Below are 24,007 nucleotides of genomic sequence, written 5' to 3' on the forward strand. Positions count from 1 at the left end.
GTGTTACTTCGGTAGCACATATACTAAAATTGGAACGATACAGAGAAGATTAGCATGGCCCCTGCGCAAGGATGACACGCAAATTCGTGAAGCGTTCCTTATTGCTCCCCTTTGATCCGTTTGTTTTAATTGTTTAAATGATTTATGAAAGATTTTATGATTTTTCATAATATTTTATCATATTTGGGTGAAACAGCGCCGCCGCTGCTGCTGCGGCCGGTGGCGTCACTGCAGCTGCGGAGCGGAGAGCAGCAGAGCGGAGCGTCTCTCTGCACAAACCTCATCATAAAACTCTTTAAACTCCATTTATCTGCGCAAAACTACAGTCAGACCTGGATATATATGATCTGTCATCACTTTGCTGTCCTCAGCTGTGGATGTTAAACCTTCATGTTCTCTGTGTGTCGGAGGAAATGAGCCGAGAGGAGCCGGGCTGCGTTTAATCACAGGTGAACTTGACATTTCTGCTTTAAACCCGCATTTAAACTCGTTATTTTCACCATTTCTGGTCTTAAATGTTGAATAAAACACCGTGAACATGCTCAGATTCATGCAGAGAAACTGTCCTTATAATAAACTGCGACACGTGAAAGTACAGATTCGGGTTGTCAGAGGAAAACACCGCGTTAAAACTTGTTATTTTCACCATGTCTCGTGTTGAATATTGTCTGAAAGCATCAAACACAACAACACAGCCTGTGTTAAATCATCGTGAACGTGTTTAGATCCCTGTAGAGAAACTATATGTATCGCTATGTGTCCCTGTCAGAGCTGTTTTTTCACATTTCTGCTCTTAAACTGCATTTAAACCTCCTTATTTTCACCACTTCTCATGTTAAATGTCTAAAAACATTCTGTACATGTTTAGATTCATGTAGAAAAACTGTTTCCTCACTATCTCAGGCGAAATGTGAAAGCTGGAGCTGTTTTCAGAGGTAAACTTCACATTTCTGCGCTAAAACCCCTTTAAAACTTGTCATTTTCGCCATTTCTAGTATTAAATATTGTCCTTAAAACAGCGTGTACATGCTTTGATTCATAGGGAGAAATTATCCTTAAGAGTATATCACGAAATGTGAAGGTCAGGACCGCAGTTTTCAGAGAAACTTTACATTTCGGGTCTTAAACTTCATTAAATCTCGTTATTTTCACCACTTGATAATACATGCTGTCTAGAAAACATTATGTTCATGCAGAGAAACTGTGTCCTTTAAAATCTGTCATAAAATGTCAAAGTCAGGACTCAGTTTTCAGAGGAAATCATTAATTATTTTAACTTTTAAATTCATCCAAACGTCTCTCTTCAGATGCTGATTCACTAAACTTCCGCCCAGATAAACACTTGTGCTCATTATTTTACTGTCTGTGAAAGATGCTGTTTCAGCTCTGTACTTCATTTAAACTCCTTATTTTCACCATGTCTGATTTTATGGTGTCTTTAAAACATCCTGTTCATGTTTAGATTCATGTAGAGAAACTATCCTGATTTTATTGGTCATCAAGTCTCTTCTGCAGTTATCATCATACTCCTGTCATCATGAACCACCAGCAGATGGAGACATGAAATACTTTCCAGTGTCTAATTTTATTCATTGTGCAGAAGATAAAGCATGTTGGCTGATTCTGATGACGTACAGATATCATCCTGCATCCTCAGTTAGGACTCAGAGGCCAACTTTACGTCTACAACCTCAAATTTAATTAAAAATTGTTATTTTCACCACTTTCATCACAAACTGTCCTGAAAACACAGCGACTCAATGTGGTTCCCAACTGGTGGGTCACGGTCCAAAAATGGGTCCTGGGTTCCTTCTGATTTGACCACATGTGACTCAAGAACATGTCAAGTTTGTGAAGAAACACTCTGGGTACAGAGCCTTTATTTTGAAGTGCCATTTCCTGCTGCAGAGTGTATGACTCAAACTGTGACCGACGAGAAATCTGGACCCTGTGGCCAGACCAGCTGGGTTTAGATTCATGTAGAGAAACTATCCTTTAATTATACAGAGAAATGTTAAAGTTAGAACTCAGTTTTCAAAGGTAAACTTTACATTTCTGCTGTAAAAAGGCATTTAAACTCGTTATTTTTGCCACTTTTCATCTCAAATCTCTATAAAACAAAAGATTCTCATCAGGACTCTGCGTCCCTTAAAATCTGTCAGGAAACGTAAAAGTCAGGACTCAGTTTTCAGAGAAAAAAATTTATTAGTTTTGTTTTGAAATTCATCAAAGTTTCTCTTCTCTGATGTTCATTCCCTAAAATCACTCCTCCATAACCGTCTGTACTTCCTATTCGTCTTGTTTCTGTTCATGAAATACAACATTAACATTAGTTACACTCAGGGTGACGATCAGGTGTGACGCTGCTGTTTCTGCTTTAAGTCTTTTCTTGTCTCAAACAAACTTCTCACCTCAGAAACTTGACCTGTGCATTTTTTTAAGGCTCCGTACAGATGTTAATATTTTTCTATGTATACATCATGTTATTTATTATCTAGCATGTGACATTAAGTGCTGTTTTATTCAATGTTCGTGCATGTTTTATACATACATGTAAAATACCTCCTAATCTTGTTGTTTTGCACAGTAAAGTTAGTCAGTAAAGTCTATTCTGTTTTATTCTGTTCATCGTTTCGTTGCTAAAATCTGTTCTACAACATGTTTTGTGTCTCACAGCGAAACTGACTGTGAAGAGGAGTCGTACACACTGTGAGACAAACTGTCTGTCCTCTCCACCAAACCTTGCTCTTGTTCTTTAACGTGTCTGTCTGATAAAATCTGGATTGACAACAAACCTGCTGTGTTTTGTAGAGAAACGTGTCTGAATGTGACTGAAGACACTCGCTGTTTTTCTGAAGTCTGTGTTTCCATAAAATCGACTGTTTCATGTCGAAGTTCAACATTACTGACAGTTATAAGACAGTGTATGGCTGCTCAGAAAGAAACAAAACAATGACACAAAGTGTGAATATTACTTAGTTTTTCTGTGACTGTGCGTTTGTTGAACTGAAGAGCAGCTCCGTGGTTCAGAAAACTTAAAGCTACATTCAGGATAATGTTTGTGCTGTAAAACAGCAGTGTCTGTATAGTGACAAATTAAATTAAAAATAGCTGATTTGAAATTGTGTTGCTTTGTTGAGTTTTAAGACAGCCTTAAAATGTAAAATAATTGAGGATTATAATTAATAGTATTATGTATTTAATTAATTTATTTCCTTTGGTTGATACAGGAGAGGCAGAAATAATCCTGGAGCTTCAGTCTGTCTCTTTTCAGTTCCTGACTGTGTACAAAAATTGTGTTAAATAATCTTTGTTTCTTCAGATATTTGTAACTGAAATGAAAACCATTCATTCACTCATTCATAGTAATTCAGTAGTTTCTGAGTGGAGTTCTGTTTTACAGTCTGAGATGATCTGTGAAGGTAATGCATTAAGACAGCAGACTTCCTGTGGCCTCCTTCAAAGTAAAAGCCTGGCTCTGACATGAGCACAGGATTCACACTGAAACACAAAATGAGCTGCACATTTTAAAAAGAGGCAAAAAACATAAATAATAAAATACAGTGCAGGAGAGGTAAAAACCCAGAGGGCTTATTTGAAGCCTCCGCCTGATAAAAATGTTCACAAAGTTATTAAGAACTCAAAAGTACAGGAAGATAAATGCTGCAAACAGAAGCACTGTGTGTATGATATGAAGACACTAAGATGAGTCCTGGATATTTGGGACATGATGACCTCACACAGTCAGTCTGCAGGCTTCGGTCTGTGGAGACAAACAAGGACAGATGTGCATCATCAGTAGCAGCCAATCAGAGTGTCCAGCATTTGGCCATCCAATCAGATGGCTCAATTTGGTTCATCAGCGAAATCACAGCCGCCATCTTGGATTCTCGCCACAGAGCGCTCGGTTCTAAATTGGACATATGTGAGTAAGTATTACTTAATTTATATTAACTATGAGCTGAAAACACTGTAAAAACTCAGATATCTGTCGGACATTAACCAAACTGAGCTGACGAAAAAACAAAAGCAATCTAAGAAAATAAAAGTTGCTCTGAAATGACCTCTATAAACTTCTGAAAACTGATTATTTTTCCACCTGGTAAAAACCTGTATCTATAAAGTGTTACAAAAGTTGTCTGAAAAACTGCTGTTGTGTGATGTGTTTTCATCCTCTTGTGTTACTGTCCATGTTTTAATTTGTTTTAATCATTGTGATGCAGTTTTACTGTTGATCAGGGGTCAACACAATATAAACTATTATCCCCCTAATTACACCAACATGGACTCACACATCACGTTCTCACGTTATGCTCTTAACCCTCCTATCCTCGGGTCTATATGACCCGACGGCCACATGGGGGCGCTATAAAAATATGGTTTTCTTCCATGTAATTGCCTGAAAATTACAAATGTCGTGTATAACTATTCACTTTTTCAAATAAAATTGATGATTACTACTTTGCATTGCATTATGGGTATTTTTCTAAATTTGCAACACCTCTTGTGTTCAGGTCTATATGACCCGAACACCACTAGGTGGCGCTATTGGATAAAAAACACTATTGTGCTTTCTAGCACAATCAACGCATCCAAACCCACGCTCACGCTTGTCCACACACACTCAGACCAACAAACACCCCGACGCCCACACACACACACCCTGGCGCACACACACACACACACACACACACACACACACACACACACTTACAGTTCTGTTTTTGTTCTGTTGTGTTCTAAGTTGAGAGATTTTTGGCAATAAATGTTGGTCTTTGTAAATATTTTTTTGTTTGGATTTGAAACAGAAACATTGCTCCCTGATATTTGTGAATAAAATTGCATCAGTCAGTTTTGATCTGAGAATATTCTGGCTAATACTTGACATATAGCAGCCTCTGATAATCCAAAATAAAGCACCAAAGTCGCAATACAAAACAAGCAGCATATGCTGAATATAACAGACCTAAGCTTCAAATATACTGCCAAATCTTGTTACTACTTTGTACCCCTAGGTGGCGAACATGTGCAGCTGCAATCCTGACGTCATTTGTGGGTGTGTTTCTATTTAATAAGTTTGACAAATAAGAGACACAGAGGGAGGGGCTGAGCGCGCAGCGAGCAGACTGAGAGGACACAGACAGAGCGGAGAGAAAGCCAGCAGGCACAGAGCAAAATACAGCAAAAACACACAAAATGCCTGAAGGAGTTTTCACTGTTGATGAGGTACTTAGTCAGTTACTTGCCGATTCTGATTCTGACGGGAAATATTTGCTCTCTGATGACGATCGGTCGCCGAGTGATGAAATCGACGATGCGTGTCAGGTGCGCCATGCGCAACACGCCCTGCGTTCCAAATCGCATACTTCTACTATATACTTTTAGTATGTACTGCAGCTGCCCTTAAAAAGTATGTAGTGTAGTATGCAGTATGCATGCTATTGGGACACACTAATTCTTTTTCTGGCATACTAAATAGTATGGTAGTATGGGTATTGGAATTGGAACGCAGGGACGGTTCTCATCCATGCCTGCACCACGCAGGTGCGCATGACTTGGGTAATTAGCAGACTTTGCCTCACTGTGGTCGGGGTGGCAGAAATTAGACGAGGAGGGGACGTGTTGGAGGAAGCAGCGGTGGTAAAAGCAGGGCTGTGAACAGTAATGATGGCTGGGTTTTATTTGAGAAACGAGGAGGTGGATCACAGGTGGATTAGGGACTGTTCACTATCAATGGAGACACGGATCTCACAAATTAGATGAGTGAATTTACTCCCATCAGATTCCTGTTCATTTATTTTGAGGATGAGATGACAAAACAACACAAAACAAAAGAAATCTACTGTGTAAATGTGAGATACTTTACACTTTATAACCAGTCAAATAAAACCAGCTCAGTGACCAGAGGTGTTATTATTTGCTGCCATTCAAAAATTTGCAATGGTTCAGAATTTTTTTTTTTTGACAAAACCTTGACAAATACCACTCTGTAAAAATCCATCACTTTATATTCAAACTCAGAATTCATAATTACTGATTATTACTGACTATTTTTACTGAAAAAATAGGTATAATTTTATGCAAACGAGGTCTATGATGTCATATGTTCCAAAAATAAGTGTAAAATTTAATTTAGTAAGTTGGAGTGAAGTTGACTAACAAGGTGAAACACAGAAATTGGTGATAATTTTATGTCACATGCTTTATATCAGTCAAACAAACTCGGGTCAATATGACCTGCGAATACCAGAGGTGTTATTATTTGCTGCCATTCAAAAATTAGAAATGGTTTCAAAAAAATGTTTTCACAAGACTTTGACATATACCACTCTGTAAAAATTCATCAATTTATATTCAAACTCAGAATTCATAATTACTGATTATTACTGACTGTTTTTACTGAAAAAATAGGTATAATTTTATGCAAATGAGGTCTATGACGTCATATATTCCAAAAATAAGTGTAAAATTTAATTTAATAAGTTGGAGTGAAGTTGAATAACAAGGTGAAACACAGAAATTGGTGATAATTTTATGTCACATGCTTTATATCAGTCAAACAAACTCGGGTCAGTTCAATATGACCCGCGAATACCAGAGGTGTTATTATTATCGAGGGTTAAATTAAAACTATTATTGCTGTTTAACGTTTTACTTTATCACTTATATTATTTTATATATTGTTCTTTATCTTTCTGTACTTTTGAGTTCTTAATAACTTTGTGAACATTTTATCAGGTGGAGGCTTCACATAAGCCCTCTGGGTTTTTACCTCTCCCTGCACTGTATTTTATTATTTATGTTTTTTGCCTCTTTTTAAAAATGTGCAGAAAATAAACTATAAACTGTCGTTAACATGACTCAGACCAATTCGGTCTTTGTCAGTCACGTGTCCTAACTGGCAAACACGCCCCCAGGCGCCATTTTGGTTGTACCGCCGATGTAAACACAGAACTGGAGTAGCTGTCCGGGGAAGTCGTAGTTAGTAACGTTAGCAGTTAGTAGTGAGTTTTTAAACTGTTACCCAGTCGCTGAGCTGGAGAAGAATAAGAAGGATGAGAGGATACCGTACAGGACCAAACTTATCAAGGTGGCCAGGGACGGGTATTTGGCTAAATTGTCGACAATCAATAACATAGATCCGTACGACCTCACAGCTAAAGACTGGAGCTCCGACGCTACATTACTGCCTCCAACTACATCGCTGGATATAACAAACTACCTCGTTTACGGTATCAGCGCTTACACATATGAACAGTTCAGAAACTATAAATCTCTCGAAGCTCACGGACATTTCACGAATGGTAAGGTAAGCTAACTTGGCTGTAATCAAGTGAAGTTATGGTTGGTGGTTATGGTTAGTTTGCTTGTTTTGTCTGATTTGCTTTACTTATTTTAATTGTGGGCATAAAAGATTCATGTGTATTATATTATTGTGAAAAAATGACCTCATTCACATCACAGGAGCTAGAAAAAAGTGAAAATGATCTAATAATCCTACCCCTTTTTCATACAACATAATTACTCAAGCATCAAGCGGTTATAAATCATCTGGTTTAACAGACACAAGCTTGTCTAACCACTGTTACGTTCCCCAGCCGCCTGTGTATTTATTATGTGTATGTGTTTATGTCTATGTAGTCTATGGATTTGATCATCATGTTTAGTGGAGAGTCAGACCTCTCTTTCTGTCCGGAGATCGTGTGTGTATTGTGTTAACAGGTGTGCGGGTGATTCGCTGGACGATCGTGACGTTGCTCCGACTGGATTGGCTGAGCAAGGGGCTCGGCCTTCAGTGTCAACGGTCGCCTACTGGATAACAAGCGTGACATCACCGCTGCCGGGTTGGTGGAGCAAGGGGCTCGGCCTTCATAATGCCGGCCACACGGAAGCCACGGACCCACTCTCGTACATGGCAGCAGCACATTGTATCGTTTTCTGGTTTTGTGATTGATAAGTACTTTGTTGTGTGATCCACGTGTGATTATTTAGCTTGCTTGCTAAATAATTAATTCTTTTGTTAAGACCAGCGCCTTAGGGCCAACTGAGTCGTTTGTGTATATTGTAAATAGTCATTGTCACATATTATTGTTTGCACGGAGCGTAGTTATAGCGTAGTTTTGTTATACCTGTTTTCTCCTGTTTTTCGTTAGCCTAGGGAGTTAGGCCTAGTATCGTATTTTTGTTTCTTTTGTTTTTATTAGGGATTAGTTATTTCGCCGGTCGGTAGACAGGTTGCTTTTTGTTTGTTGTTTTGGCCTGGGCTCACCCTGACGTCTTTTGCTCCATTTTGTGTGCGATATTGTACAGTGTGTTTTTGGAGTGTGTAGCAATAAATTGCTCACCTGTACATTTACTCCCGTGTTTCTGTGTGTCCTTATGTTACGCACCCACACCCCTAGACCGGGGCGTAACACCACAGAAATAAACCTGTCAGCCTGTCATCGGCCTGTAAATCAGAAACTGTAATAATGTAGACAACCTTACAAATTAAGCAAAATATAGGAAATGATTGAACACTGTTGTAAACTGTTGTTGTCTGTCTGCCTATGTGTTGTCTACAGGTCTTGCACTCCCAACGCCTGTCTGATACACCACTCAAGGCCTGGGCCATCATCGAGCCATCATCGAGCCATCAGGAGCCATATCATCAGGTCACTGCACATGAATGGCTGGGATAGCGGAGACATGTACACATGTTGCAGCTATGCTGTTTAAGCTGGAGGCGGTTGTCAGATGCAGAGAGACAACAACAGTAACTGGACAACCTGCATACTGGATGATACCAAGCAGCATCAGTGAAGTGGGACATGCAACAGCTAAAGAAGACTTTTGGATCTGCTCTCGTTGTTCCTCTCAGAAACATGATTGAACATGAAAACTCTGATTTGAACATTGTTGAACAGTGTGCGGACCTATTTTTTGTACTTTTGTATCTGTTCTTCTGTCCAGCACCCAGTTTTCAACGTTTTTGGATGTGTGTGCTGTTTTTTGAATCTACAATATTTGAATGTACAAGTATCTGAAACTCTCTTACTTGCCTTTATGAAAATGCCGAGAGCAAACACGCATGAAGGGAGAAATGGTGTCGAAAGTGATGCCCTTCCGTCTCACCGCTGCGACCCAGGCCTCTTCGTTATTTCCTCAACCTGCTGTCCATAACCTCTTTTCCAAGTGGGAAACCGAAAAAATCTCACGTTGTGGTCAACTTTTCTGCCATTTCTTTCATGTGACTTAGTATGACAGCCTTTCACACAACACGAGTGTCCCATTTTATCAAAGATAATGCCACACGCAAAGACGATGTTCACTGTTGAGTTGTTTACAACGAGTGACCCTCCAAAATAGCGATTCAACCCACAATACACTGCGGCTGTCACAAGCGTTACGTCACCTGACAAAGACCGAATCACAATATGCAAATCCTTCAACAGCATTATTCCACTGTCACGACCTCCCTCACTGGCACTCCTCAGAACCCACAGGCCCTCCATATAGCCACTGGTTGGGCCCGCAAGCGCTATGGCCCCAAACTCTCCACACTCACACTTCATACAGTCCAACAATTGTTGGGTTTCTCCTCACTGGTCCCCTCTCCTCTCATCCTCCCCCAACCATCTGCCCGCTCCATACCTCCTCCATCTACATCCGCCACACACACCACTGCACTAGCACCCATTTTAGAAGCCCCTGAAGATCACGATTTCCCTGTTTTACCCCCTGTACAGGCCCCCCATAAACTTGTATTTGGGCCCCCGCAGCTCCCTCTCTGAGGAGATTGCACGACACTCAGCTTCCACGCAGCCCTCTCTTCCTTCGGATCCCCCCACCAGTATACACCCCCCTGCTGATAAAAATCCCTGCTCGCAGACTTCATCTGCTCCCACCCCGATGTCCATCCCTGAGGCCCCTTCCACCCCGGTTCCGACACCTCGCAGGAGATCTCTAACTGTCCCTCCGAAGGCCCCCCCCCCCATCCCACCACAAACCTGTGTCTCCCCCAGCATCCAATCTCGACCACCGGAGAAACCACCCACTGGGGGTACCTGTAACAACCGAGGAGAGCCCCGTACCCCCTCGGGGCCCTCCTATCAACCCACAGGTGGCATACTGCTACCTTCGCAGTCTGTCACCCGGGAGACCGGGGTTCGAGACCACCCTTCACCCCAGGTACCCAAGTCGAATTCTGTGGACTTTGAATCAGTCTCACTTACCACAATGTACACCAAATCTAATGTCGTAGTGCACACTCATGATCTCATTTCCTCCCTAGCAGAAAAACCCAGATTGGGGGTCGAGGTGGCTGGCGACATTGCGTCCCTGGAGGATTCTGAAAAGAGTTCTTTTCATAAGAATCCAAATCCTAAAAATAACCAAAACCAAACTCGGGGCAAACAAACCATGATGAGAGGGACTCTCAAGGCCATGATGGCCGATCAGAGCACCCATTCTGAGCCCTCCCATTGCCAACTTCCCATGGAGCCTGATGCCAACCACACCGACCCATACAACTCTTCTTTACCACAACCCCCCACACCCACCGCCCGCCTATCAACCCCATCACCCCGTCCACCTTCTTCACGCCACACACCTCTCCCCAACATGGCCTTCAGGCCAGCTTACCACATCGCCCGTCCACATAGAAAACTGGTGGACTGGTCCTTTAGGCCCCAGAAATCTGTGGTTATCCTGGGGGACTCAAACATCGATCGTATTCCAGCTCACAGTAACCTGGACATCCAACTGGCTAGTTATCCGGGCGCTTATTTTTACGACTTTCTCAAAATCTGTGAACCCCCCCCCCCCCCCCCCCCCAACCAGCCCCTCCACCAAGATCCTGGTGTTGTCGGTTGGTCTTAATAATAAAGACCAAGACCCAAAACAAACATCAATTAAACAACTTAAAGCACTCTCCAGAACAGCCCGCACGGTCTTTCCCAATGCCGATATCTACTTCCCCATCATCAACTTTTCCACGAACCTTACATCCACCCAACAACACAATCTGAAACTTATCAATAATACCATCGCCACCCACCTACCGTTTTTGATAGAGATACCGCATGACACCTTTATCACCGAGGCAGACAACATCCATTGGACCCCAACTACAGCTGCAGCCATATTCACACATTGGTGCAGACAATTGAGTTTATCGCATATCTGAACCCTACACCGGCCCTGCACACCCCTGCCCTTAACCCCTTCTCAATCGCTCACACCAATAAACACCACAATCCCATACACCCCCCTCCCCCCGATCCCCTTCCCTAACACAACCTCCTTTAGCACAACGGATCCTAACTCAACTAAATTCGGAATCCAATGTCCTTAACCTCTCCTCCCTACTCAATTTGTCCCCATCTCAAACCCAACTGCTTGAAAAAGGCCTATCATTCATCCCACGCCCCTCCCGATATGACTGGGAGGAGCTTCGGAGGGACCTACACCATTATCATAGACGCGTTAAAATAATTGACCACTTCCACGGGAAACATCAGCAGAGCACACAACAATTTACATTACCGTCCAGTTGGGAACCTACCAGCATACAAATCCGTCCACAAATACAATCCATTATCCACTCTGACAATAATACAATTAACATATATCGGCCCCCACCAAATGTCTCTGACAATCTGTCGGAGGCCGAACGTTCAGCCTTACAGCAACTCATAAAAAATCCAAACATCGTAATAAAACCGGCAGATAAAGGATGAAAAGTAGTTATCATGGATCGACAACAATATCTCCTTGAAGCAAACCGACAACTGTCCAACCCACTTCACTACAAACCCATCCCAGCCACAATACAACACAACACTCAGTTAAAGAAACGACACATAGTTCAAACCCTCTATACCAAATGCTACATTTCAGCAAAACAAAGAGATTTCTTATCAGGACCCAATAATCCCCACCGTCGCTACTTTTACCTCCTCCCGAAAATCCATAAGCAACCCCAAAGCTGGACGGTTCCCTCTGAAGTTCCTCCCAGCCGCCCTATTGTCTCGGATTGCAACAGTGCTACAATGTGCCGCAATATATTGATCATTTTCTCTCCCCCCTTTCCACCCGTCACCCAAGCTACGTTAAAGATACCTACCACTTCCTCGAAATGATACGCCCCATGACTGTTCCATCAAAAGCATTTCTATTCACCATCGACGTTGACAGTCTGTACACAAATATAGACACCAGTCTGGGCCTGACAGTCATAAACACAATTTTTCAACGATACCCAGACCCCAAACGTCCCGACTCGGAAATCCTTTCGCTCCTTCAACTCTGTCTAGAGAACAACGATTTTCTCTTTAATGATACCCACTATCTACAAACACATGGAACAGCCATGGGACAACGCTTTGCCCCATCATACGCTAACCTTCATATGAGCGAGTGGGAGCGGGAGGCGCTGGCCAAGTGTCCCCTACAACCTCTTTTCTTTCTGAGATTCCTTGATGACATTATTGGTGCCTGGACACACGACCTCCCTGCATTTCACACTTTCATCCAAATACTCAACAGTCACCACCCCACAATTACAGTGAAGTCCACCATAGACCCCAACCAGATAGATTTCTTGGACACCACCATTTTCTTTGAACCCATAAACACAGCGCATGCTCTCCAAAGTCTTCTTCAAAGCAACAGACACCCACGCCCTCCTGCATAAATCTAGCTACCATCCAAAACACACATTTAAAGGCATAATCAAATCCCAAATCATCAGATTTCACCGCATCTGCTCCCGACCATCGGATTTCCACCAGGCCACTAAGACGCTCTTCACAGCTCTCCGACATAGAAAATACTCCAAACGCTTCCTTAGAACCATTAAAAACTCGACCTTGGCCGCCCTCGCTCCCACTCGCTCCCCCTCACACTCCTCCCCCCCGCTCCCTCCTCTCCCCTCCCTTCATTAGACCTTACAATATACCCCACGTCCACACCCGGCGCCTCACCCATCCCCTCGACTTCACCTACACGAGTAGTATCCCCTCACCCCCATCCTAACCAGGATTTGTATTCCTCTCCCCTTGCCCGACCCAGGGCTCGCATAACTTCCCCATACCCCTTCCTGCTCCCAGGGTGACGGGGGAATGGATCTCCGCTCCGGCGGACCCACCTCCACAAACTACACGTCCCACTAAAATACTACCCCTAGTCTCCACATTTTCACAGAGCATTCTGGCCTTACACCAGAATATTAAACGTAACTTTAACAATATTTACCACTGGCAGTTTTCAGGCCTGTAACCCCTGTCTCTTTTCCCCTCCTTCCCTCCCCTTCTTTTCCCTTCCTTCCTTCCAACCTCACCCTACTCCCTCTGCACTACCCCAACCTACCCCTGCTCCTCCTTGCCTAATCCTAACCCCTCCCCCTGTCGTCTCTAGTTGATTCTTTGTTTAGCTTCCGGCTTTTGCAGTCACAGAGAAATGAGCACGGACAGACGGCTCCAACCGTATCCGTATTTAACGTTGAGCATAAATGGGCCTTAATACTGCAACATCTACATCACAACAGAAGATGTTTAAAGATGGCGGAGATGGCGCAATCTGGAAATACGGAACCGGAAATGTGTTGCTACCAAGCAAACCAATCACAGCCCTCTCGGTCTGCGCTGGGTCTGCATTGCCTCGACGTGTAGTTACATTTTTTGGGAGGTGCACGTCAGGCTTCGCCAGAGGCTACAGTGAGCCTCCTGCGTAGCCACATACCCTACGACGTAGCTACGTTGTTGATTTAACGCAGGACCATAGTGCAAGGCACCGGGACCCTTTCAAATCGACATCAAGTCCAGAGGAACGGCAGCTGTGATGGAGTGGGTGAGTCTGTTTTTATTGTAGATGTTACCTACTTAGCTTATAATTTACAAAATAGTATGAGGTGTAAAATCTGCAAGTGTGTCTGAATTTTATCATCAATAAGCAAAAGTTCTTACTAAAAGAACAGTGACAGTTTTACCAGAGGTATAGGTACATAATTCATGTTGCCATTTATGATTTTTTAAATTATTTTATTTCCCCTTTTTCTCAGATATGTCCTCACGGTGACATTGTGTGGAAATGGGCATCTCAGCCCCAGTTTAAATATGGGATGCTGGCTGGGGACTACATGCTCTCCATGAACATACTTCTGTCTGGAAATAATTAAAAATTTCACTTCTATTCAACTTCATCAAGTTGGGGATGGTGGACAGGTCCAGCTTCTATCAGATCCAAGATGCTTACTGTGTTGACACAGTAAAGGATTTTTGGAACGAGAAGAGGGCTGCCATCATCGCCCAGCTTCAGTCCAAGGGAGCGGTTGTGGTCTTGGGTGAGTTTCTTGAAAAAAAATTCATTTATACAGTGGGACACAGAAACATCTACACACACTCACAAACACATCACTGTTCGTACGTCATAACTAACACAAATGAGTTGAGCCAAATACAGTAAAACTCTCTTCTTACTGTGCACGTTGGCCTGTTTTAAAAGTATCACAACTGGCCCTGGACAGTGTCGTCTGTCACCTTCTTTCAGCTCGATGGCAGATGCTTGAAATTGAAAAGTTCTCAGAAGACTGTGTTTTACAATACAGTAGTATAGGAATTTGTAACTGTTATAGATATTTATGAAAACGAAAAACTAAAATGCTATTCTAACTGTCCGTCACTTTCTCTGTCTTGTTCACATCTGTCTCTATTTCTGTCTTTCTTACTTTATTTCTAGGTGATGCAAGAATGGACAGTCCTGGGTTTAGTGCACAATACTGCACCTACACCACGATGGACAATGACTCCAAACAGATAGTCAGCACGGTCAACATTGACAAGAGACAGAACATGCGGAATTCAGGGGCCCTGGAGAAGGAGGGCTTCACACAAACACTGGAAACCCTCGGGAAGGAAGTAAACATCGTGAGTTCTGCACTGATGCCCACATGCAGATATCAGCACTGTTCAGTAAGAGTAATTGAATATAAATGTATTTTGCTTTTCTACATCACAATTTGAGTCCAAAATAAATTATCACATAGTTTTTAAAGTTTTGAGGATGTTTATGCTGTTACATAATTCTAACTTTTTTAAAAACTGTATTCATGGGCATGTGTTCATACCCAGCAAGCCAGTAAAAGGAAATCACAAAAAACAAACGTGTTATTGTGTAGTCATGTCCATCAACCAAAATATTTCATTTCTATTGTGCTTTTTCACTACCACAGACACTGGCAAATACAAAGACAGCGGTATCAGGCACACTTTGGACATGTGGCACGGTTCCAAGTCACTGGCCAAAAAAATTCATACGGTAAGTTCAGTAATTCATTGTCAACATATAAAGATCCATGATTTGTTCATGAAGAGCAGCTGTCTACTGGAAAACCGAATTTTCAGCATGTCATGTCTTTCTTAACATGTACAGGCAGGACAGCATAAAGGATGTGAAGAACTCCTGGACTGGACAAGAGACATTTGCAATCACTTCTGGCATTGTTGCAAATCAGCTGATACCTATGATGAGTTCATCGTAAGTATTGATATATGATGTGAAGCCTAAACATAAACATTTAGACTTGTTTCAATTTATTTGATAATCTTGGTCATAACGTTCTGTTCTTAGGAATTGTGGAGAGGTGTCTTGCACCATGTAACAGGAGAGCATGAATGGGCTCTTGGTGTCTGTCAGCATGGTCCATTGCCACAGGACAGTGACCAGGCTTGGATGAAAAAAGGATCCGAGGCACACGTGCGACTGGCAGAAATAATACTGGATGCTCGCCGGCTCAAGAATGTACACAAATACCTCAGTTTCAGGTAAATTTGCTGTGACTTTGTAAGAATGATGTATCCCGTATCAGATACTTTGTCATTGTTAGTTATGTGAAATCATAAACAGCTCCTATTTCTTTCCACTGTGCTTTCAGATCAACAGCTGAGTTTGAGTCATTCCATAATCATATGCATATGTATGCCAGCAAGCGCTTCAGTTTCACACCACCGGTCTACGCTGCCAGAGCCATGCTTGCTGGGCTAGACTGTAACCACCACATAAACAGACCCCCCAAGAAACGACCTGACGGCTCTCTACAGTATGTGTTCTTATACCTATTTCCATCCCATTTTGTCAATTCATTCCAGGGTCTTGATTACAAACAATATAAACCATCAACAACAAATACAAATTACATATATGGTACTTTTTCTAGGTTTGGATATTTGGGAGTTCCATGACCTAAAAATACAAAAAAAGCTTATAATCCTTTTTTTGTTGCAGGTACAGGAAGGTCTTCAACAAAAAGTCACACAAGTGGAGCCTTTACACCATAAAGGAGGACAAAGACTATGCCTACGTAAAGGACCTTCAGAGTGCAATCCTCGAAAGACGATTGTCAACCCGCAGTGTGCCAAGGCAGTCCAAGAAGAGGCCTGACGATCCACGGTAGCATGCTGTATTGTCCGGTGTTCCTGCTCCGACTACATGAAACACATGTTAGCATCGGGCTACGTGAGTCAGATGGGAATATGTGAAGAAATGAGAAGTACTAAATTCTAAATAAATTGTGTATATCATATTTGTTTTTGTCTTGTAGGTCAATCACTGTGATGACAAACATCCTGCTGGACCCGGAAACTGATGTGACCTGACTTTTTTGCCTTACACAAATATGTACATTTATAAACGTAAATTTATTTCATTATAATAAAGTTTTAAATAACTCATTTTTTGTGTGTTTTCCTGATACATGTCAACTGATTTATTATGATTGATCTTTTTGAACATAACAACTCCATAGTCATTTTCATTGTTTATTGAAACTTACATATGTAATAAATAATATGTATGCCAGCAAAAATAACTCGTCCAGGAACATGAATTTGAATACAAAGTTGAAATATTTTTACAGGTTTCAGAAAAAAATAAAACAAAAAAAACCAACAAAAAAAATCAGGCCATGTGTTAGACCCTGCTTGGGATGAAGCCTACATACTGTCCATTTGGATCAGGAAATCTGTCTCTTACTTTCCAAATGCAGCAGCTAGGGATCACAACGCGACGTCCACTTCCCAGTGACCCACGCTGCCACACTACCCACTGCCTGTATGCCGCATATCTGGTCTGCCTATTGGTCTCCCCTGGGTCCTGAGAATCCTCTAGAGCCCTGAAATCATTCCAGAGCCTCTGAGCGATACGCAGGTGACCTTCCATGAGGACGTAGATGTCCATGTGTGGCATGATGGACATGCACTCTTCAGGTCAGGAGCTAGATGTATGGTGTTTCTGGATTTCCAGTTCATGAGGATAGTTTTCTTGGCGATAGGGCCACGAGGAGAAGTCTATGGTTAGTTTTAGCTGTTGTGAATGTTGATAAGTCTCCTAGAAGGCAGAGTGAGGGGGATAATGGGATGCGGCAGCCCATAACGTGAGATGGTGACCCAATGACTTCTTTCCAAAAGTGTTTGATGGGGGTGCAGTGCCAGGTGGTGTGAATGTAATTGTCAGTACAGTTTTGAGTGCAGTGGACATATTTCAGATGTGAATCCCATTTAAAACATTTTTTATCTGGTGTAGTGAGTTCTGTGGAGGATCTTATGAGTGGTCCGACATAGTTTTAGCGTATTCACACACCGAGGCAACATTAATTTTTGTGACCTCCGATTGGCGTAACTGGGTGTCATTGCCGCCGACGTGAATAACAATCTTACTGAATCTGCGTTTAGCCTTAGAAAGCAGTTTTAGATTTGACTCAATGTCGCCCGCTCTGGCCCCAGGGATACATTTGACTATGGCCGCTGGTGTTGCTAACTTCATGTTTCTCAAAATAGAGCTGCCAATAACTATAGTTTTCTCCTCAGCGGGTGTGTCGCTGAGTGGGGAAAAACAGTTGGAAACATGAACAGGCTGGTGGTGAGCCGTGGGCTTCAGCTTGGTACTACGCTTCTCCCGGACAGTTACCCAACCTCCCGGCTGCACGGGGGGTTACCGGGGGACCGCTAGCAGAGGCTATGCTAAGTGGCTCCACACCGGCTACAGGGGGCTGGCTAACTACCGCAGCTACTGAGTGGTTTTCCATGGTGCGGAGCCGCACTTCCAATTCACTAAGCCTCGCCTCCAACGCAGCAAATAAGCTACACTTATTACAATTACCACTGTCGCTAAAGGAGGCAGAGGCATAGCTAAACATCTGGCACACCGAGCAAGAAAGAGAAGGAGAAGTCATCACTAACTGTTACGCTAATGTAGCTAACAAGGCTAATAACGTGCAAACAACAGCTAAGATTAGCAAGAATGACGTAAAAAAAGAGGGGAGCTGTAAGTGCTTAAAGATAACTAAGACGTGAAGTAGATGTTAAAGCAACACAATGGAGGATTGTGCTTTTTACTTCACGGGGTCCCCCTACAGACGAAAAATGGTATTGTCTGTTACAGTTGTCGCAAAAATCTTTCTGCGCGTACATTTGTTGACAAGCCAATGATACCGGTGAACTTCCTGAAGCTGGCCGTGTAATGCGCGATCATCATGTCTACAGGCAAAGTAGCCTTTATGTTCCACTTGTCAGCTGCTGCTTCAGTCCTGGAGAGCAGCTCTCACTGCCCAAAATGGCCGATCACGGCCTGTTGGCAGTTCCTCGCACTAGGCTCAGAACTAGAGGTGACCGGGCCTTTGAGTCCATTGCGCCCAGATTGTGGAATGCCCTCCCACAATGAGAGCCGTAGCATCTAAGTTTTTAAGAAGCACCTTAACACCTACCTGTATAGGCAGGCATTCTTCAACTTGTCTTAAGTGATTTAGTTTTGCAACAACTGCTACTGTTTCATTTTGTGTCTCTGTATGTTTGTATATATGTATTCTTGGTTTGTGTTTTAATCCTGTGAAGCACTTTGTGAGTTCTCTCTGTGAGAAGCGCTATACAAATAAAACTTACTTAGTGACTTACCCAGGGGCTGTCCACACCAATGCAGGTATTTATAAAACCGTGACTTTTTGCTCACGGTTTGGCCTTTCATCCACACGTAACCGCAGTTTTGGGCCCCTGTAACCAGAGTTATTTGTAACCGGAGTCCAGGGTGAACTTTTTGGGAAAGTCTGGTGTCAGCAGTCATGTGTGGACAGGATAACCGCAGTTATTTTGTCTCGTCTCCATTGTATGACGTCACAGTGTGCGACGTAAACAGAAAACAGCTGTGTTATTACCCGATCCAGTGTGTGCGGGAGATGATTTGAGGATGGACCTAAACAAAATACTGCTGCTATTCAGCAGCATATCAGCACTTTGTGGCTGTATCATACAACTAACGCTACTCAACCACATCCAGCAACAGAGGCGCAAGAGTGTGCTATTACGGAGACTGCTCCTGCTGCATAATAGTACCCCAACACACCGACGACGCGCCGGCCAACGGAGGTTCTGGATGAGGCCAGGTCGGACCTCTAGCTGGTGGGACAACTTTGATAAATAGTTGTGGCAGAAGAATGGAGAGAAAACTTCAGAATGTCAAGGACATCGCTGCTGTCCTAAAGTGAGCTGCTTTAATTTGCGGTGTCATGTGGACGGAGGTATTTTTATTACACCGCTCGTATGGATGCAGATTTTTTAAAAACTGGAGGCCAAAAAAGTTCAGTTTTAAAAATACCTGCGCTCGTGTGGACTAGGCCTCACTTACTGCAGAGCAGCAGAAGTGGATTGGTCGATTGCTGATTTCCATGGACAGCAGGGGGATTGGTTGGTCAATAGGCCTCACGTCTGATTGGTTGACAGGTGAGGCCCAGAAGTGAAGAAATGCTGTAGAAACATCTCAGCTGGCAGAACTGCTGACTGACGCACTAACAGGTAAGTTCACTCTCCACTTGTAATTTGACTGTGTTGCTGAACGCTTGGCTCAGTTTACATTAACTCTCTTTAAATTGTCTTCATGCAGACATGACTGAAAAAAAAAGACTTGAGCGCTGAAGAAGGTGGAGCTCCTGAAATGGAAGGCTGACCCCGTGTCTTACAGCCCTCCACCTGAGCTGAAATTCATGAAACTCTTCTGGCCTCCTGTACTGAGCACAGGGAAAATTGGGAAAAAAGGTAAAACATTTCTTCTTGTAAATCTTCTACTGTCATAAAATCTTAATTTGTAATATCATGCATATCACTTTCATTAAGGAAGTGCACACGTATGAAGTTCGGGTGTAGAGGTTCTTTAAACAATGATTTAGCTTACTAAGATGCTGACAGACACCAGAGAAGAAAAACTGTTGAAAATTATTCTGTTTTTCCTGATTTGAACACACTGAATGAGAAGTTTTGCTCTCCTCTGATTTGCTTCTTGGTGAATTTGTTAAATAGGTCATTGACTTCATACCATTTCTCTGATTTGTCCTCTTGCAGAGCTTGCTGAGCAGGCCAAGGCCAGGAAGCAACATAAGGCCCTAATCTGCCAAAACAAAGCGACACAAGGTTTGTCAATCCCACCAGCACACACACACTCAGAAGTACATTACTGTGATTAAACAACTATACAAAACTCAGAGCATAAATATGGAGATAATTTCCTCTGTACATGTTCCATTTACTGTTATTGAGACTTTGCACTTAAATTTATCTCTGTGTGTGTTTCTTTGTGTAGATTCACCGTGGGACAACATCCCACCACACATCTGTCCAGGGTGCAAGGTGGACATCAATATCAGAACAGTTTGTCCACAATAAAAAGATATACTGCCGCGCCACCTCTGGGGTCACCCTCGACCAGTGGATGCGGCGTAATGTCCCAAAGACCACCAGGTGGAAGTGGGGAGTGGAGAAGGTGAACACCTTACCACCTGGCAAGGCACAGGTCAAAAGGCTGAGGAAGACGAGGACCTCCAAACAATGGCCAGCGGTGGATTAGGCAGACGGGCCACAGCTTTCACCGGCCCACCAGACAGTCTTTCTGTGAGGCCACTGACCCACAGAACAGGACTGTGGAGCAGTGGCTCACTGAGGTCAGGGGAGGGGTGACCTCCAAGGCCTCCACATGCAAAGAATTAGACAGTACAGGCACAAGCCTGTCAACAGGGAACTGTTAAATGCGTGGAGGAGGCAGGAGTACTCTGCAAAGAAGGAGGAGGAGAAGAAGAAAAAAAAGGCGAAGGAGGAGAAGCAGAGGAAGAGGGAGCAGAGGGAGGAGAGAAAAGAAAGGGGGAGAAGCAGAGGAAGAAGGGTAAAAAATTAAAAACATACATATATCTTGGTGTTAATTTAAAATGTTTCTGTGTTTAAGATTTTATGTTTATTTTGGGTGCTAATTTAAAATGTTTCTGTGTTACAGTTTAAGTTTTGGTGTTAATGTTGTGTGACTAATAAAGCATTGAAATCTCTCTAATCTCTTGAGTGCTCTGTGCAGAATTGCCAAGTGGGCTTTCACGTACATGAAATTTGATTTGGAGTTGTGGTGCATCACATAAACATGGTGAGAGAAAATGAAATGGCAAATAAAAGCAAGAACTACAAAAACCAATAGGTGTGAAGTCAGAATAGAATAGCTATAATATAAAAATGAAAAAAATTTGTAATCTGTGTTGTCCTGTTATATTGTAGATTTTGCAATCTTCAAAGTCGAACTGTAAGTACTACATGTCATTTCGTCGTCGTCGTCGTCGTCGTCGTCGTCGTCGTCGTCGTCATCTTCATCATCGTCATTGTCATTGTCATTGTCATCGTCATCGTCATCGTCATCATCATCATCATCTATTATTTCTCATGATCTTGAAGTAGGCTATTTATTGCAGAGTTCTGCTAATGTAAATTTTCTCTGTTTAGATGGAACACCCAACCTTCAGGAGGGCCGCCAATGGCGCCCTCATAATGAAGGCCTCCCAGGAGGCCCAGGCCGTTGGCCTCCGGCAGCCTGCCGGGGGCCAAGCAGCCCGAGGAGGTGGATGCTGAGGCGTGGGCCCACATCAAGTTCCAAGGTCCAGTTCGGCCGCTACCAGGTCAAGACCTTCCACTGGTTGCTGGAGAATGACGTGGGCTATGCTGTCAATCTGGTCGCCTCCCACCAGAAGGAGTGAGAGAGGACACGTTCTCAGTCCCCACTGATGTCCAACAAGGTGGAGTCCTTCAGTCTGATTCATTCATACAATACAATTAAGGGTGTCCAGTTTTAACCTCCTTCTGAGCTTTCAGGACGCCTTCACCCGCTACTCCTCGGCGTACCCTGACTTTGTGGAGGCAGTCTGGTTCCATCGTGCGTTCGAGGAGGCGCAGGTAAAGTCCCTCCAGCCTGGACAGGAGGTACAGGCCCTTGTTGGCTTTGGGGACTTCAAGTTCGAGACCCTGCAAGCCATGTACGAGTTTGAGAACCCCAAAAAGATCCGGTAAATTATTATGACATCAGGATTATAGTATAGTCACTACACTGACTGTCGATGACAAGAATCATGTGACAGATTGTCTGATTTTTATAGATCTGTCAACTACCTCCGGAGGAAGGCGCCAGCTCCTGGCACGCAGATGGAGAACGCCGTCCAATATGTCCAGAACAGAGACAGACAGAGAGCAAGGGATGCTGCTGCTGCTTCAACTGCCGCTGCTGCTGCCACCACCACCATGGCTGCAGTCACTGCCAGCAGCACCAGCACCACTGCAGCGACTGCCACCGCCACCAGCAGCAGCACAGCCTCTGTCTCTGCCACAAGCAGTATCACAGTACATGTTTTACTGTAAAGCTGTCTGACTTGGATGTAGCTGAATTTTAAAAAATGTCAGTATTTGTCATATTGTCTCATTACAGATGTTACTGTGTGTTTTCTTATTAAGGCCTCTTGGTTCTGCGCTTGCGGCCTTTGTCTCCGGGCGGTGTTCTCTGTCTGCGGTTGACATGCAGGCCAAAATAAAGAGGATGCTGGTCCCTAAGCCTGCACATCCAGGCAAGTCCAGTCTGAATGACATGACATATGTAAAACAGAGTTAAACTTTATTGTACTTCTTGTGTTCATTGTATATGTTCTGTGTTTCTCTCTCATTGTGTGATTACAGCCTCCTCCTTCCAGCCATTCAGTCCAGCTCAGCCCTCAAAACCATCTGAGGAGCTTTCGGATGAAAAGCTGGTCAGGGCGGTAGTTGACATCGAGGAGTGTGAGTAGAAAATAATGTAATTTTCATGTGACATGTTGTAAGTAACTGAAAGGCTCTACGTCTTTGTTGACACTATTTTTTATTTTGTTTTATAAATGATTGTGTAATCAGAGAGGAGAGGACGACAGGTAAGTGTGGTTTGAATGAAAAACTATCTGGTGTCTACCGAACGCACGTCTCAAATCACTAACAGATCTGCGGACCAATCACCTGTCAAAACAATGCTAATGAGGTCATCTGTAGAGAAACATTTTCTTCATCATCCCTTCCCTAGTTGCCTGTGTAACTCCTCTATCTGCATCCTGCATCGCTCCCTCTTGAATTCTCATTTGTTGTCATCATTGTTTTGTCTCATCCTCATTTTCTCTCTCTAGAATCACTGTCTGTGCTCCTGGAGTTTTTAGATGCAGCTTGGCTCATCGTGTGTCTGTCACTCAATATTAACACAAAAATCTCGTGATTTCATGTAACTGAAACATTTTATTTCTCTTTAAGCCTCAGATGTACCGGCCCCTCTCTCGCTCCCGCAGCATCCACCTCCTGCCTCCACCTCAGCAGGATCAAGGATGGGGGCTGGTGACTCTGCTGTGCTCGGTGAGCCCACAGATGAGGAGCTGCTGGAGGCCACCCTCGAACAAGAACTCCTCAAAATGCCTCCAGCAGCTCTCACCACAGGTGAGCCAGCAGAGTCACCAGTTCCCCCACCATCACCTGCAGCTGCCACCCTGCCGCCGCCACTTGCAGCTGCCACCCTGCCGCCGCCTGCAGCTGCCACCCTGCTGCCGCCACCTGCAGCTGCCACCCTGGAGGAAGGATTATGGGAGGAGTTGCCCGGGCCTGCCTCCCTCCCTCCCCCACCACCTGCTGACAGTGCTGAGGTAAAGTTGTCCATCAAACATATCAGGCCTCAGATG

The 24,007-nt window shown here is 43.4% G+C and overlaps 1 protein-coding gene and 1 non-coding gene across 6 annotated transcripts; both read left to right on the top strand.

Moving 5' to 3' along the window:
- On the top strand, positions 1-106 carry LOC117267670 (U6 spliceosomal RNA). The gene has a single exon (XR_004502598.1). It is a non-coding gene; the product is annotated as a U6 spliceosomal RNA (small nuclear RNA).
- Positions 107-13,087: 12,981 nt separating this feature from the next.
- Positions 13,088-16,707, top strand: LOC144467044 (uncharacterized). 5 transcript variants are annotated; one of them, XM_078175349.1, is made up of 9 exons: positions 13,088-13,830; positions 14,042-14,323; positions 14,719-14,906; positions 15,212-15,297; positions 15,412-15,516; positions 15,610-15,803; positions 15,914-16,078; positions 16,264-16,494; positions 16,580-16,707. In XM_078175349.1, exons 2-6 carry the CDS (start codon positions 14,194-14,196, stop codon positions 15,638-15,640), a joined length of 540 nt encoding a protein of 179 aa, XP_078031475.1. In that variant the 5' UTR covers positions 13,088-13,830; positions 14,042-14,193; the 3' UTR covers positions 15,641-15,803; positions 15,914-16,078; positions 16,264-16,494; positions 16,580-16,707. The 5 variants fall into 5 exon arrangements, with proteins under 5 accessions (XP_078031475.1, XP_078031473.1, XP_078031474.1 ...); XM_078175348.1 differs by having other exon boundaries at positions 13,692-13,830; positions 14,188-14,323; XM_078175345.1 differs by lacking the exons at positions 13,088-13,830; positions 14,042-14,323 and having other exon boundaries at positions 14,786-14,951.
- Positions 16,708-24,007: the final 7,300 nt, after the last annotated feature.

This window comes from Epinephelus lanceolatus, chromosome 15 (genome assembly GCF_041903045.1).
Source record: "Epinephelus lanceolatus isolate andai-2023 chromosome 15, ASM4190304v1, whole genome shotgun sequence".
Taxonomy (NCBI): domain Eukaryota; kingdom Metazoa; phylum Chordata; class Actinopteri; order Perciformes; family Serranidae; genus Epinephelus; species Epinephelus lanceolatus.